Source organism: Scomber japonicus, chromosome 16, assembly GCF_027409825.1.
Source record: "Scomber japonicus isolate fScoJap1 chromosome 16, fScoJap1.pri, whole genome shotgun sequence".
NCBI classification, from domain to species: Eukaryota; Metazoa; Chordata; class Actinopteri; order Scombriformes; family Scombridae; genus Scomber; species Scomber japonicus.
The window spans coordinates 13,404,721-13,421,179 of record NC_070593.1 but is presented as its reverse complement, the minus strand read 5'-3'; the positions used below and the strand labels follow the sequence as shown (position 1 = coordinate 13,421,179).

General features: G+C 38.9%; 1 protein-coding gene across 1 annotated transcript; it reads right to left on the bottom strand.

Annotated features, from left to right (window-relative positions):
* Nucleotides 1-980: 980 nt before the first annotated feature.
* On the bottom strand, nt 981-15,622 carry kcnk10b (potassium channel, subfamily K, member 10b). The gene is made up of 7 exons (XM_053335775.1): nt 15,568-15,622; nt 11,985-12,400; nt 4,664-4,781; nt 3,116-3,276; nt 2,694-2,886; nt 2,469-2,611; nt 981-1,637 (listed from the first exon to the last, which is right to left on the bottom strand). The coding sequence occupies exons 1-7, from the start codon at nt 15,620-15,622 to the stop codon at nt 981-983; spliced, it is 1,743 nt and encodes a 580-aa protein (XP_053191750.1).
* Between the last annotated feature and the right edge of the window lie 837 nt (nt 15,623-16,459).

Below are 16,459 nucleotides of genomic sequence, written 5' to 3'. Positions count from 1 at the left end.
AGCAACACATTCATCAATTAAAAACTCATAGAAAAAGTTTCAGTGATAAGGTGAACATCATATATTAAATAAAAAGGTCAGAACTAAAGTGTTTTCAATAATGCGGACAATCTCGTGGCCAAATGTGTATCTATCCGGTTGGATTCCAGTGCTGTGTTGATTCATGGTACAGAAACTGTTGGCAATCATTACTGATGTATGTATGTTTTTTCTCAAAATATGACATTTCATTAGAAACATTGCAAAACAATGCAGCTGTAACTCCAAGCTTTCAAGTTAGTTAACGTCATTTGCTATGGTTGTGTTTTATAACCATGTACAATCAATGAGAATAATGTGTTATTTTATGAGCTCTTTGTATATTGTAGATATACCTCAAGGCTACATTTTCAAAGTCACATACCTTGAAGGAGTAATTGTACAAGTCAGCTAGGGAAATGCTCATATTGTCGATTGATCCAGCAGAAACACAACCTCCTACCCTCCATTCATTAAACCCTAAAGTTTTTTTTGTAGCAGGCTGCTGTGCTAAAAATAGCCATCCGCAGCATGAGATGACGAAGCGGAGATCGATAATGTTTCTGAAGATGGATGACATGAATCTAGCTCTCTGGAAGTCCTGCCCACAGTGTTAAAAAATAAGAAGATTTAACACTAATAGACAGCCGTTGCTCAAGTGTGTCATACAGCTAGGGTCATGAGGGCTGAGTGACAAGATAGTTCATGAAGAAGTTCTCAAGTAGCCCATCCAAAATGAGGTATTTTAAGTACAGCCTCTTATGTCTCTTATGTTCATTTTTGGCAACATATTTTATCCCATTGGTATGGCACGATGACTGAGTTTCCTGGGAGCTGTTCCAATCGAAGCAAAGGAAACAGAAAGGCACAAATCTTAATATCTCAAAGGGCCGTGCACTCTCATTCTGACTAGGTATTCTCACAATCTTTCTCTGTGGCTGAATTGTTCATCCATTCATAACCTAGTCATTCTCTCCATCTTTGGCCTGTGTTGGTAAGAACCCATTCAACTTGGCACGCTCCATACTGTACTGTGAAAGATTTGCAAGACTGTTGTTTCCCTCTTTCCTTTCTCTGTTTTCCTCATCCGTCTCCCCATCTTCTTCACCTTCTTCCGCCCTCTCCTCACCCAGCATGGCACTGCCGTTGTTTATGCTTACACTTACACTTGCCCGTCGAATATCTTCAGGAATGTTCCTCCGCAGCTCACGGCTCTTATTGCGTCTGGCCAGCTTAGTGAGGGATCCGAAGCGCAGGTTGAAGAGATTGTCCTCAGACGAAGACTCCGTCTGCTGCGATTGCTCACTCCCTTGATGGTCATACGGCTCACAGGCCCCCTTCAGCCTCAGGTTGTTCAGCTTGGTGTCAATGCTCTCCTGGGAGGAAGTCTTGAAGCGGCCAGCATCCAGGCTGGCAAACATGGCTCTTTTCTCTGGAGACAGCATATCTAGGGAGTGAGCTCGCTGCTCCAGGCCCAGCTGACGGCGCTCCATGCTGCGGATGGTGGCGGCCCGCTGGAGCTTGTCATGGATCTCAACACTAAGGCGCCGCCGCGTTTCACGGAACTCTGCTCGTACATTTGCCTTCCACTCAGCTGCATGAGCTTTAAACTCCCCAACCTATGACAATGGTGCAACAAAGAAATAATCAGGAATCAGGGAATACAGGGAATACAGCCAGGCACTAGCATTGTTTTAACTATTGTTACATTTTTTCCCCATTACCTTCTTGTTCTGCCAGTGTAGGCATAGTTTTTGATTATTTCATATTAAAGATTTGTGTTTTCCATTGTTATTCCATTATTATATTATTTTCAAGGGGGTTCCCAAACATACATTTATCAGTTTTTTCTCACTTGTTTGAAATGGGGAAGGGTTCAGTTGGAAACAAATAATGTACTTTTTTATTTCATAACCAGCACTGTCGATGAAATGTGATTGAACCACACCCACCCAGTCTTTTAAATAATAACTAAAGATCTTCTTTTTTTTCTAACTTACGCTTTGATTGTTTCTTATTTAGTCATGAATATTTGATCATTAAGATACATTTAAAATAGAAGTGTTTAAGGACTGTTACAGACAGCCACAACTGTCATAATTATCTATCTGAAAGTTAACAGGGGTCAGTCTACAAAAACGTTTCAACAACTACCATTTACTAGTGCCAAAAATGGTATTGCTATTGGTGCTACAGTGAGCCCCATTACATCATTATTCACTCAGGAGAACCAATAATGTATCTTATCTGTCTGCACTTATTAAACAGCTACACCTTGAACACTTCAAACAAAAGCGGCCTGTTACAGAGCCTCCTAACAAGGTCCAAGCAGCAATTAATACGCAAAATCAGAGAGCAATCAGAAGGGGCAGGAAAAGCAGCAGCTGAGTGACCTTTTATTTTCTGCCACTCTAATGTAATAGTGAGCTGTGTAATCAAATGAACCCCACCTCCTCTTTTGTCTTTTTAGACAGCACTCGAAGCCAGTCTCCAATCATGCTGAGGACGGCTGCAAAGTATGCCAAGCCCACCAAGATCCAGAACCACACCAATGGCTTGTACCACTTCATGTAGGTGAGATTACGGTTTCCACCTAGAGGGGAAGGAAAAGTGTCAGAATGCTCAGAAAACAGCTATTATGGACAGAAAAAAAAATGCTTCCTGCATTAATTTACCTGCCACATAGTCTCCTATTCCCACTGTGGTTAGAGTGATCACAACAAAGTAGATGGCATCCAGTGTGGTCCAGCCCTCAGTGTGTTTGAAGATGACAGCAGGGATGGTGACGAAGATGATGCAACCAGCCAGGATGAATAGGATGGTGGACGTCACCCTGATTTTAGTCTGACTGATCTGCTTGTGTTTTTGCTGTGAAAATGAAATCAAAGGAGCCATGAGAGCCAACTAAGGCAAATAAAACCATATATAATAAAAGTTTAGTGATTTGGTTGAAAAAACTGAAAAGGGGCTAAAAAAAAACAACTAATCAGAAGCAACAATAATTTATTTACAGTTAACTCAAATGTGAGTCATTAAGTAAAACCAACAAAGTACATAAAAAAAAGAGATGAAATGTTTGTGATACTTGACAACTCACCCTGAATATCCTCTCAACTCTCAAGATGCTTTTCACAAAGATGGTTCCCAGCTGGTCTCCAATCCCCGCCAACAAAAAACCAAAGAGAGGGATGCCAAATATGGCATAAAGGATGCAAAAGATTTTCCCACCCTCGGTGCTTGGAGCAATGTTTCCATAACCTGTCAGCACAAGGAAAGCACAAGGAGCAGGAGGAGAGAGAAATGAGGGTAAATTAGTGGAAAAACAAAACATTGTAATATGGAGAGAGAGAGAAGCAGAAAGGAGGGTGGGGGAATTAAGAGTAAGATGAGACGCACAAGACAATGAATACTTTCTTGTGCAACATAATCAATTGAAACCCTTATGTAATACATCTTAGTTACTGCAGCAGGGGTCGTAGGTAAATAAAGCTCCCAGAGAGACATTAATTAGGTTCCCCCTCGGAGAAAATTACATTAATTATGGTCCTACAGTGACAGAGATACAATGAAGAACCCAGGGAGACAGGGGACAAGGCATATACTCAGGTCATCCCATTTCAACCTGTTGTGCCCAGAATATTTACATCTGTCTGTAGCTTGTTTACTGTCATTTAGTTTTTTATGATTTACACATCCCTTCATATTTCCCATAAATGTATTTATTAATTGAGTAATTTTACAAATTTGAGTGTGTCTAGATCAACAATTCTTATCAGATTGTAGCAGTTAAGTAAATTGAAGCTGGATGTCCTTGTTAGAGTTAAAACATATTTTCCTATCAGAGTGATGAAATAAAAGAAGCCACTGAAAGTATGATCAGCAGCATATTAGTAAATGCCAAAGTTAATTAAATCTCTGGACTACATGCAGTGTCAACAGGTTAGGGACATTATGCTTTTCCTGCTATTTAAATGAAGAAGCTAATACAAACTTTATTGTATCAACTTGTATGTTATAGTTATAGCTCATAGAGTTAACAAAAGGACATGAGGAAAAATACCTTTTACTAAAGAGAATGTAAATGCCATGTTTGTCTTATGAAGGCAAGATAAAGGGAAAATGGGAAAGAAGAGACTGTGTGAAACCACATCATCAGCATCGTCAGCAGCTTTGTATGATGCTGATCTTCACAAGCCGTTAAATCCCACATTGCTTGGATTTGCATTATTAGCGCCACCTCATGAAGGAAAAAGGATTTGTAAAATTCACCGGAGGGAAGCAGTAAGGGCAGGATTTACACAGCTTTGCCCACCAAAGGTACAAATCCCATTTAAACTGCTTCTTAGAACATTAATCGCTGCCTATGAGACTAGTATTATGTGCTGATAATGTTGTTCATTGGAGCATTATGCTCTTCACTAAAAATAGATTAATGTCCTTAAATATATACACCTTTCCCTTTCCCTCTCAACACATTAAATCCATAGCTAAGGGAACTGTGATTTCTGGAGGTTATCAACATTTTTTTGGCAGAAAAAAATCCTAAACTTAAGACAATTTTTTAAAAAGTAATTTAACGGCAGTTGCTTTTACTGTTGGCCATGACAGATTTAACTGGCATAAGAGTATAAAAAATAATAAATACCTATAGTTGTGATGACTGTTCCAGCAAAGAAGAAGGCACTGCCCCAGTCCCAGTAACTGGAATTGTAGGATGTGTCTCCAATGGGACTCACCCCTGCACTCACAGCATCCATGGCATGCTGGAAAGAGGAAAATGTATACATTATAATGATGATCATTTATATCCTCATGGAGCAGATGCTTGCAAGTGCCTAAAAGGCAAAATGTGTAAATGTAAATTTTACTTGGACAGTAAAAAAATAAAAAATAAAAAATGCATACAAAAATACATAGAAGCCCTAACATTTATATACTGTTAATTCCTCATAAAACACCCATGGACACAATTGCATGTCAGCTCAGCTGATTTCAACACAACACACGTCTGCTTTGATTTCACTACATATGGCATGAAGAGAGAGAATACTTGAACCCACACCCTGCTCCTGCTTATGTGCACAATTCTATACAGGTGTCTTTTATGTGTTTGTTTGTGCTTGCGTGGGTCACCCATGCCACTGATTGTGTAACACTAGTGAGGTAAGTGAGGATATATTGAGTGTGACTATTCCCACATCAACCTGAAAGGTCACAACCTGATAAAAGAGAATGATAAAGGAGAAGAAAGCATGTTGGGAAGGTCCTGAAAAGGGGTGAGGGGAATGTAAATTAGATGAAGAACTGAATTATTTACACATATGAAGCTGTATGAATGCAGCAATTAGAGTCAAGAGAATGAAGATACAATTGACTCAACCAGTTCAATATTATTGTATCTTTTGAAATTGTATCATGACAATATGATCTTAATGTGTTATTGTTTTACGAAATTCTGTTATCTTTTATCAAATGAGTGATTCAAAGCAAATTGTAATTAAAAAACAATAAAATATGTGAACATTACAATACAATAAATTGAAGATTTTATAATTGTATTATTTAACATTTTGTATAAAAGCAGTGTTCCCAATGTTGTTTGGCTTGTGAGCTCTTAAAACAATGCAATGTCTTGTAACCCCTCATCAATACATACATAAAGCATTTCAAATTATAAAGATGTGAAATTATCCAGTAAATCAGAAACTATTAAAAGTAAGTGTAACTTTGTGTAACAATTTTTTTCTGCTTTCATTTCCTGTTAGTAATCTTACACTCCCATTTTTTCTTGCAGCCTCTCATGGGGTAATCTTTTCCTATATGAAAAAAAACTGGATGTAGAACAACTCATGCTGGCTGTTGTTTGTAATACAGCATTATAAAGTTAATACATTTGTAGATATAATGTACATTAACATCTAGCATGTGATCTGTTTAAATAATTCTGTCTGCCTCCTCACGTGAAGCTGTTACTGCACTCAGAGTGTACCTTATTTGCATATTTATTTTTTAGAGTTCTTGCTGACTAAATGTGCATGGAGTTTCATATGTAGCACAAAGACCTTTATCTCTATCTTATTTTACTCCATCAGCCTTTCTTTATCCCCAGGTTGTCTAGTGTCTGGAAAACATTAAGAAACCACAATTCTCTGCAGTTACTGCATCAGTATTGTCACTGATCTCCGTCTGTGCTCCATTATATAGCCATGAAAATGTAATCTACTTGCTAATCTGGCTTTCCTTTTAAAATTCTGGGTTTATGGGTATTTTATGAGAACTGTATTTTCTTATCACCATGGAAACTTGTAGTTTGAATTTTGCCTTCTGACTTAAGAGTTGTGTCTTTGGTAAGAAATAGCTTCATTTAACAACATTTCTGGCTTGAATATAATGTACACAGCATCTTCATTCAGAGCAACCCCCAATCTATCCATACAAGCTGTTAGTGAGATGCTCATCCATACCATAAAATATGTATCAACTCTCGTGACATACATTTCAAAGCAGACAGAGTGGAGGACCACTTCTATGCACCACCACACATCACTGCACATGCCCACTCATAATCTTGCATGTGAGTACCTCAGCTTCATCAGCACCCCCATAATGAGACAGATTTTTGTATCAAAAATTAGACAATTACAGTAATGCTATTACATAGGTTTTGGCAGACACAGCTACTTTAAAGGGGCAATATCAAAGCTATAATTATATAATAAACCCCAAATAACCTAATTCTGGAGTCAAGGGAGAACTATAAATAGCCTCATAATGTATCTGAATACTTTATGAGGAGGTCTATTTTTGTCTCTCGTCTTTTTCACAGCCAAGTTCACGCTGCATTAGAGATGTGGTAAATCCCTTCCTCTCCACATGCACTTTGGAGGCATGCGGATGGCTGCTATTATATGTGTTGTATAATGGTAATTAGGGACGACACTGTGTTTTTGTTTCACACTTGCTCTATTCCATATTGACTGCATAAATGAGTCAGAGCACAGACATTATTGTGATGAGCTGTTAGCTAATCTGTGGTTCATATTCTACACTGTGGGATCATTAGACAGTAAGTCAACAGACTGCAGATCTCTATCCCCTCAGCGTGTCTTTCCATCCCACAGCAGGTGACGGCAGTGGTCCAGCCAACATGGTGCCTCACTCTCTCCTTCACTCACCCTCACTGTGAGCCGTGGTATGGTGCCAAACACTCTCTTCTGTAGCACTTAACCGTAGCTAATATCTATAGCTGACCACCTTGTGGGATTAAAGCTGCACAAATGACTGCCAAGCACTTGGGTCCTTCACTGATAAGACTGGTCTGAATTTATCAGAGCGCTTTATGAAGTGAGCACTAAGCAGAAGCAAGTCACAGAACAAGTAGATGATATACAGTGACAAAGGATGCCACTAGAAGAATAAACAATAGTGTGTGTGTGTGTATATATATGTATGTACGTTGTATAGATGTATAGATGTTTTGCCTTCTCATATTCAAATGACAAAAATATTTATTGATACTGATTTCTTAAGGCCAACTAATAGATGAAACATTTGAAGACATAAGGATCTATAAGAACATTTTTGTGGACATCACAACATCTTGAACATGTTATTGCAGCATTTTGATTAAGAAATGTACATTTAATAGTAGTTCTTAAAAACACCAGTAAATCTATGAGTATGAAATTCAGACTGTGTTGGAGTTTGGTTTTTTTGTTAGTTTTTTTTACAAAATCATGTAATTCATGCTATTTAAAAAATCATGACGCTATTGGTTGCATGTCCTGACAGTGTTTCTGCAGGTATCTTAGTGTTTATAAAGGTTTATTTGTAGATAAGTGACTCATCAATAAATGAGGCTTGACTAGTGTCAATAACAGCGCGGCTTCACATTGTGCATTAGCGTGAGTCATCCCTACGGCACTGGAAAAAGGCAATTAAGTCTGATGTCTTGTGGGTGCACAGTGGGTAGGTGGACTGCCCAAATACTGAAGCAGACATGAGGAGATCAACAGACGAGTGTATACTAACACTCACACACATTTATTCATGTGTGCTGTGGAGCAAACCTTTACATGTGCACACTCTCTAATTCAGTCTTTCTATCTTAGGCACACACACTGTACATATACTTTGTAAGATTGCCATTTTTCTGTCAACTCCTCCACCAAATAGTTTGACAACAGTGAGTCATCACTGTGTCGCCATAGAGGATCTTGGACTGATTGACAGCCTTGATGCAACACGGACAAGCTGATAACGGAACCTGTTAAGAATACCAGACAGACTTTTTGATGGAGTACTTGTGAAGCAGCATGTCCTGAAGGCCATTTCTTGAGACAGCACAAAAAAATTAGCTATTTGTCAGTGTGAGTTTCACACATGGTTTAAAATTTGTGTTTTTTTCCCACACTTAGGGTCAAAGTACCACAATAACTCAGTCAAACAACTGATAAATAAATATAATTTTTTCGGTTTTAAAGAAATAGTTCAACATTCATTTGCTTTTTCTTGCAGAGTCTTAGCTGAACATATGAAGCTACATCTGGCAGATGTTATCTTAACTTGACTAGAAATAAGGGCCTGACCTGGTCCAAGATATTTTTTACCTTTGGACCCTTGGCTAGCTGTTTCCCCCTGTTTCCAGTCTTTATGCTAAGCTAAGCCAACCCACTGTTGGCTGTTGTTTCATACTTAGACTAGAAACACGATATTAATATTGATCTTCTCATTTCATCTTCCAAACTGTGCCTTTCATATATTCTATTTGTTAGAAATTAGTTCATGCTAATTTCATACAAGCAAATCAGTTCCTGGTGAGACATGCTGTCATATGGTTTGTACTGTGTCCCTGTCTGATCATTTGTTCAGAAGACAGTCTTGTCTATGACTCAGCTGCTGCTGCTGCTGCTTTCAGCCACAGGTCCGTGACTGCTGGCCTGTGCAATGAATAATTGATTCCCTCCGGACCCCAGGCACACCATGCTAAAGGTTTTTATTTCCACACTTCTCCTTAGGAAATACTCTCATTGATTTTTTAAAAACTTATGATAGCGCTTTTGTGGCTCAAAGGTTGAACACTGCAAGGGAAGGAGAGCGAGAAGAAAGGATGCTTTTCTGAGAAAGAACATAGGAACAGAGGGGGGCGTGGGATAGAGGAGAGCGAGGCAGACTAATATTCACTGGAGCAGTGTTGAAGACCCTACCATCAAATGAAGTCATTCTAGCAGAAAGTGGAACACACCAAATACCATGTGGTTGGCTCTCTCTTTGGGGTTATTTCACATTTAAAAGAATCAGAGGTGGTCCACGGTGGCAGTAACATAAATCTGGTCTCTGCTACTCTCAGACTACAAGAGACAAACATGGAAAGCTTTTTTTTTTTGTAAAGGTTATATCAAATGCTATGATTTAGCCTCAAATATAAACAATTTATTGTCATCAGTCTGCATTTCCATATGCTTTCTGTATACTGTTCATTATGTCCTGAAAAATAGGCTTGACTTTTCCCACATATTCCTTTGGTGTTACAATCCCTTTCTGAACATCTTCTGTAATATCAGCCTAAATGGGTATTTCACCAAGCTCAGTTCCACTATTTTCTATCATCACACCCCCTCACAAATCATTTTTCAATCCTGCTTCCAGTTGTACATGTCAACTTTATGTAGTGAGCTTAAATCTTGACCCGTAATTCTGGGTCTGATATCACAGAGCAGCGTGAAGAATTGCCATACTCTGTGTGATAAAGTGGCTAACACTGTAAAAAGACATTGTAAAATACACACTTAAATCATGATGGGACTGATTTATTCACTCTGCTTGTTATCTGGTTCAATACACACAGCACATCCTGCTGCATGACAAGCCATGTTGGTAAAATGTGGAAGATTGGAGAGATAGAATGATATAGGTCCACTTCAATCAACTTTCATGTCATGGATGAAGGGTTGTCAGTCATGCCTTTTAACAACAGACCCTTGTGCCCAGGTTCATATTTGAGATGTGATTTATTTTTTACAGTTTCCATCTCTCATTTAATGGCCTGAAACACGTTGATGGAGTCTCTTGTAAATCATTAGTTAGTATCAGAAGGTCACTGTCTTCATAATTACCTTCCTGCATCGTTACAAACTGGAAGATTTACTAAATTTAGCTCAAATAGAAAATGCACCACATATCAGAAAATTGATATTTGGCTATGAAAAGACTTGACTTCAAACATTTCTTACAGCTAATACAGTAGTGCTCCTTTAGCCTTAAGCTAGTTTCCTTATTCAATATGTGTGGGTGTTAAAGCCTCACTCTGGAATATCTATATTGCAGAGTATGTACTTCACTGTCAACAGTATTGGGCATTTAACTTAGTTATTTAATCAACTTATCTTTCAAATAAATGTACTCGTATATTTTCAGTAACCTGATTAGCGTTTCTGCAATTAAATATTCCATTCCTTTTCTGCTTCACTACTATTTGTTTACATAAGACTTAAGACAGGACCAACAAAATAGTACAACCAAATCAATACATAGCTTCAATTACAATTCACATTTGGTCACTCTAGGCAACTGTGAATACAGTATAAAGGTCACAGTGACTGAAAAAAAGAAACAGTTATCTACCCTTGACTGCCCAATTACTTTTATGTACTGTTATGTAACATGTGCTAGCATATACTGTATGTATTTGCCAACAGAAGTGTCACTGATTACGGGTATCTCTGTGGTGACCCTGAAGATATTCTCGCTAGAGGATGGACCTGCCTCGAAGTCTAATCATGACATTTTCCCATCAACTCTCAAGCAACCAGGGGGAAGAGGCTGTGGGGGTATATCTTCTGATGGTTGTCAGTCCTTTTTTGAATCATCAACCCTGCAGTAAGAAACCTAAAGTAATTGCTATTAAAATGTCTATTAGTGCTGCGACAATACTCTTTTGGAGAAGAAGTTGTGACTGATTTAAATGTAAACTTGAAATCCCAAGTGGGCTCCTTCGATTTACAGCAAGTACAGAGTGTGCTTGGGTGACGAATCCAACCCACCCACTGGCATTTACATAAGTGCAGCTAAATACAGCAGCACAATATTAACAGTCCAGAGTCCCGGAGGCTGACAATCGCTTCTAAACTTTGAAACAGGGAGTAGAATTTGTTGTTTGATAAATATTCAGAGACATTTAAAGCAACAGGTACAGACACTCCTCCGTAACAAACTGAACCACATGATCTAAAATGATGCTGCTCAGGTGCCTGACTCTGCAGCAACAATAACAAACCTGCTCCAACTTAAGCATTAAGTACAATCACAAGTAACAAGTAACCAATGCAAATTACATGAACATGAAAGTTCATCATTTTACATTAGGAGCAGCACAGGTCACAAAATTATAAATAATCCTTGAAATCTACAGATGAGTCACTTTTTTTCAAATGTAATGTTATTTAGTCATTAAAATCAAAATTACATGAGGTTACATAACAAGTTTTACTGTACTTGCAGGCAAGTGAGCCATTATTCTGTAAAATACTGCTGCAATTTTTTTCCCCACTAGGATTAAAGACTTCATTTGCTGGAAGACAACCTGGACAAGGATGCAGTATTCATGCTTTCCAAGATCATGTGTCTAGCTAATGAAACCAGAATCAATTACACTGAGACCCCCAATTAACCCTGATAGCAATCACCATCTATAAAACTACTGCTATAAAGGTCAGTCCGCTGACTGTCTTCTTATCTACCAATCAAACTGAATGACACTCATTTCATGTTAATCTTCTTATTGTCCATATATTATAATATATTATATATATGGTGATTCAGTATAGATTCAGCTTGTGTGAACAAATACAATACAATACACAGTATTTATGTGGCTGTCTGAGCTCAAGGGAGAAAACAAGAAGAAGACTATTAAACATTGATACCATGTCTGACTTCTATCTAAAGTTCTAGTTCTAAGGACTCACCTTGATGAGTGCCTCCAGCTCATCAGGAGTGACACAGGGGTGTCTCTCCAGGAAGGAAGCCTTCTCCAGAGTGATGCTGGTCTTCTGGTTGCTCTCAAATGGCTGCTCCATAGCCTGAAATGCCAGACCCCCACAAACCAGGTAGAGAACAACAACTATGAACACTGCCAGCACCGTCTTCCACTTCATCACAGAGTGGAGTGCTGCAGCTGAGCCATCACAGCTGGCATCCATGCTGGCCACCACACTGGCAGAGCGGGAGGAGATGGACAAGCGTGGCAGCGGACAGTGACCATTGGCCTTTGGGTCACAACCCATGGGGTTCTGCATGGTAGCCACACTAGCCTGGACTAGACTTGACTTCGCCATGCCAGACTGTGCCTTTTTGGGAGGGACCAAGTTGGTCTGGACCGCCACTAAAAAAGAGAATGAGAGGAAAAAACAAGACTGGATTACCATTTGTGTTGTTTACCTTTGTGTTGGAGGATACCAAAACAGAGACAGCAATACTGTATCTTCTGAAAATGATTCTGATCACTTTTTGACATATAGAAACAGACAAACATTTCAAATAGTTGGCTGAAGGCCCTGAATCAGTTTCAGGATCAGACAGGATATGAAAAATGTGAGTACAGATCATCTGAGATGTTGTTTTGTAGGCAATCATTAAGGATTTATAGGTGAGCTGGGGATTATTACACAGGGCATCTTGGAAATTTCCACTGTTGTTGTGTTTAAAGATCACCATGTCTGTCTTGGTCTGTGATAACAGTTACAGTGACAGAATAGATAAAACGGACTTTTATGCATTGAATTTGTGTAATTACATTATTGTCTCCCACTTTAAAGTCCCCCTGCACTCAAAAACATGTTTTTCTTCTTGTTATTTCACTTGGATGTTTGACCTTTACTGTGTAGAATAATCTGTACAGTTGGACACTAGAAGGGATATGACCCCCCCCCCCCCAAAAAAAAAAAAAAAAAAAAAATCAAATATCGATATCAAAAATATTTGCATATTCATAAATTCTGGATTTCTAAATCAGGGAGCATGAGGAGATTTGAATGCTTCACCTACATGAAGCATTAAAAAAGTGATTTTGTTCTCTTACTCTAGGGCTAATAAAGAGCCCTTCATAAAGCCAACATTCAAAGCTGTCAGCAAAAACATTGTTTATCTGGCCTGCAGCTGTGCCAAAGCCTGGCCAGAGTGAGACTCTCCATCACTTGTCATGGGCTTTACACATAAAAGCCATTTGTCCACTGAAGTGGAGCCTCGAAAGTCCACAGTCACTGCCTTAATCACTAATACAGAAAACCATATAGCCAGTTGAAGGCTGTCACTAAATAAATACATGAATTAAAAGGAAACACATCCTGAATTAGGTGCATTATTTAAATTACTGTCTGAAGATTAAAACTACAAAGTTACACCAGAAAAGCATTAGCAATATTTAACCACACACACATTCACACCATTTACAACTAAGCCCTTACAATACAAAGCAGAAGTGCAAATAATGTTATTGTCCTTGCAGGGAAACAGAAATCAATTTTTCTAACTGACTATAAATGTAGATAAGTGCCACTTTCAGCCAATGGATTCTGGTTGGGTTTTATGATAAATTACAGTGTGCTGGGGCAGGTCATCTGAGTGGCAAAGCAGCACCTTAGAGGAGGCAAATTTAGATAATTTTAATCTATATAAAGCATCTTATAAGATACTCAGGGCTCCGGCCCTCACCCCTGACACCCCCACCTCTCTCAAGCAAGAGATCTTAGAGTGTCTCAGTGCCATAGGCGGAGCCTGGTATTTACTATGATGCAACTGTCAGAGGTATACCATAGGAATAAGACAGGGGTTTGTTTGTGGGAGATACTGTTTTTATTTCATGGGACAGGTTCACTCATATGGTATGCTAAACAGACACACACAAACACAGGGTCTGTGATGAGTCAAGGACATCCAGGAAGTCTTGTTCACTGTTCCAGCAGCTATGAATCTTGTTAGTTAATCCCTGTATCACGAGTGAATCAATTACACTAAAGTGATGTCAGAAGCTTCAGGAAGGTGCAAAACTGCCACTTTCAATTTACAGTATATGCCTTTAAGGGCGGTGGCTGGCTATTTTTAGAACATGAGATGAATTAGAGAATTAAGATTGAAAGTGGAAGCAGCAGAAAGACTATGACCCTTTATCAATATCATGTGACGTTTTGGTGCAGACATTATGATGGAACGTTGACTGATGAATAGCAAACTGGGCCAAGTCCATAACTAGTCTTAGTAAGAGACTAATTGTCTCATCTTGTGAGTAAGTGAAATCGAGTAAATCAGCAGTTTCCGGCAGGGCAGAGGGCAAGGACAAAGGACATTGTAGGGCAAGTCAGAAAGCTTCTTATTATTTATTTACTGCTATCAATGTAAGTGATTGAAAAACAATTACGAGTAAAATAATATATGTCTGCAATTGATATTTTAAACCATACCTCCAAAAACAAAACTCTACTGCACATAATTGGGATTCAAATTTCTGTGTAGCATTAATCTAAAATCAAACCACTGAAGCTGCTTCATATTGATTTTTGCAAATCAAATAAAGCCTGAGTGGAGCAGTGTTCTTTTTTTATCTGATACTCCCTCTCTCATACTCCCTCTCAGCCTATGCATAGGAAATGATCAGGAGACTCATGTCCATAAAGTCAACGTTCCTCAATTCAGCCATAGAAACTGGTGTGGATGATGACAATTTTCATAGCCATTATGAAATGTTGCATCTACCATTTACCACACTATTTGCATGTTGGGATATTTGAAATGACAATGAGTTTGTCAGCACAGTCTATTATGGAGAAACGCGTGGTATAAAGCAAATTGTACCTTCTCTGATCAGCAAAACTCAAAACTAGTAAACATGATGGCACATTTTAGGTTGGCTCGGTTATTCGCTATATGGCACAAGACAGGTTGTGGGCGTTTAAATTACCAGCTGAGCCTTACAATACAATGTCAAGCCAGCCTGAATAACAAGCGTAGTCCTACCACTTCCGGCAATTGAAATCGCAAAGAACAGTCTTACTTGAGACCAAAAGTAGAATAGTTTATTTAAATGAAAAAAGGATTCGCAATTCAACGCTTCCGTAAATGTCTGTATTTGGCACTTGTTCATCCTGAAATCACTAATCATTTCGTCCGTCTAGTGACTTTTTATTTTCATTTTGAAAGCTTTTCCGGTCTCGCCGGTTATTTCTGTGAGTTTGACGCAGCAGAAGCTCCGTTCCCAGCAGCTTTGCCTTGCCCAGCTGAGCATACGAAGGATGGAGAATAAAGAAATAACCCCAGCAGCTTTGTCTTGCGTTAATGGTCGTTTGTGCATTGCAGAAACACACAAATACAAGCAAATAGAAAGTGAGGTGAACACAATCATGAATTAGAATTTGTGTAAAACTGTTCAGGCCAGTAAACAATAAACCCTGATGTGATTTATTGTCATATATCTCCAAGACATGTTGAAATTAAGAGTACTATTCAAATGACACATATTTAAAGTTATCACACAATAGCAAAGCAGTATTTACCGACCTTGTTCTGGGTCCCAGTTAACTTGTTTCCTCGGATTTTCTATTGGAAATTTCATCTCTATTTTGTTCTTAAACAAAACGCGGGGGAATTGGTTCAATACGTTTGTAAAAAATGAAGGAAAATAGCTCGATCACGAGGAATTATTTGCCCACATATTTGGCACATGCATCTTTTCCTGGATGTGGGTGTAAATACGGAGAAATAAGCGCATCGTAAAACCGCATTGTCTGTTTCTACTGTCCCCCCTCCTTTTTTCCCAACCTCGCTCGGACGCGTGGTGTTCGTCTGACAGACTGAGATACTTGTGAGACCTTTCACTGAGCTGTCTCACCGCTCGAAGGATCAAACCACATACCACCTTACACTCAAACATACACACACGAACATATCAGTGGTCCGGTCCAGAAACACAACCTGAGAGTGTCCAAACAAGCAACTTTACGCACGCGTTACGCCGGTAGCAAGAACAACGGGGAAGGATGCTATCCTCCCTTTCATTCCCAAATTGCGGTACTCCACCTGCTCTTTCCTATAAACAGCTGAATGAAATTTGCTTCAACCTTTGCACATGCTACAATTTCACCAATTTCGTTAATACGTTTTAACATACTCACTCTTGTTGGTTTTTCCTCCAGAATTGAATTATCTTCTCATCGTTTGGCAACCGGCGACTGAGCACATGGCGCAGGGTGGCACGTCGGAGGTGTTGGCCAAATCAGAAGCAGACTTAAACCATTACATCATTCGCATTTGTGGGAAACAGTGCATTATTTATGAACTTACATATAGCTAAAGACGAGTCACTCCTTGCATCCCGCCAGCCCCCTTAAGCTGACAGAAGATGAAGATAATTATTTTAGGGAGCATTTTTCGAACAGGACCAATATTAAAA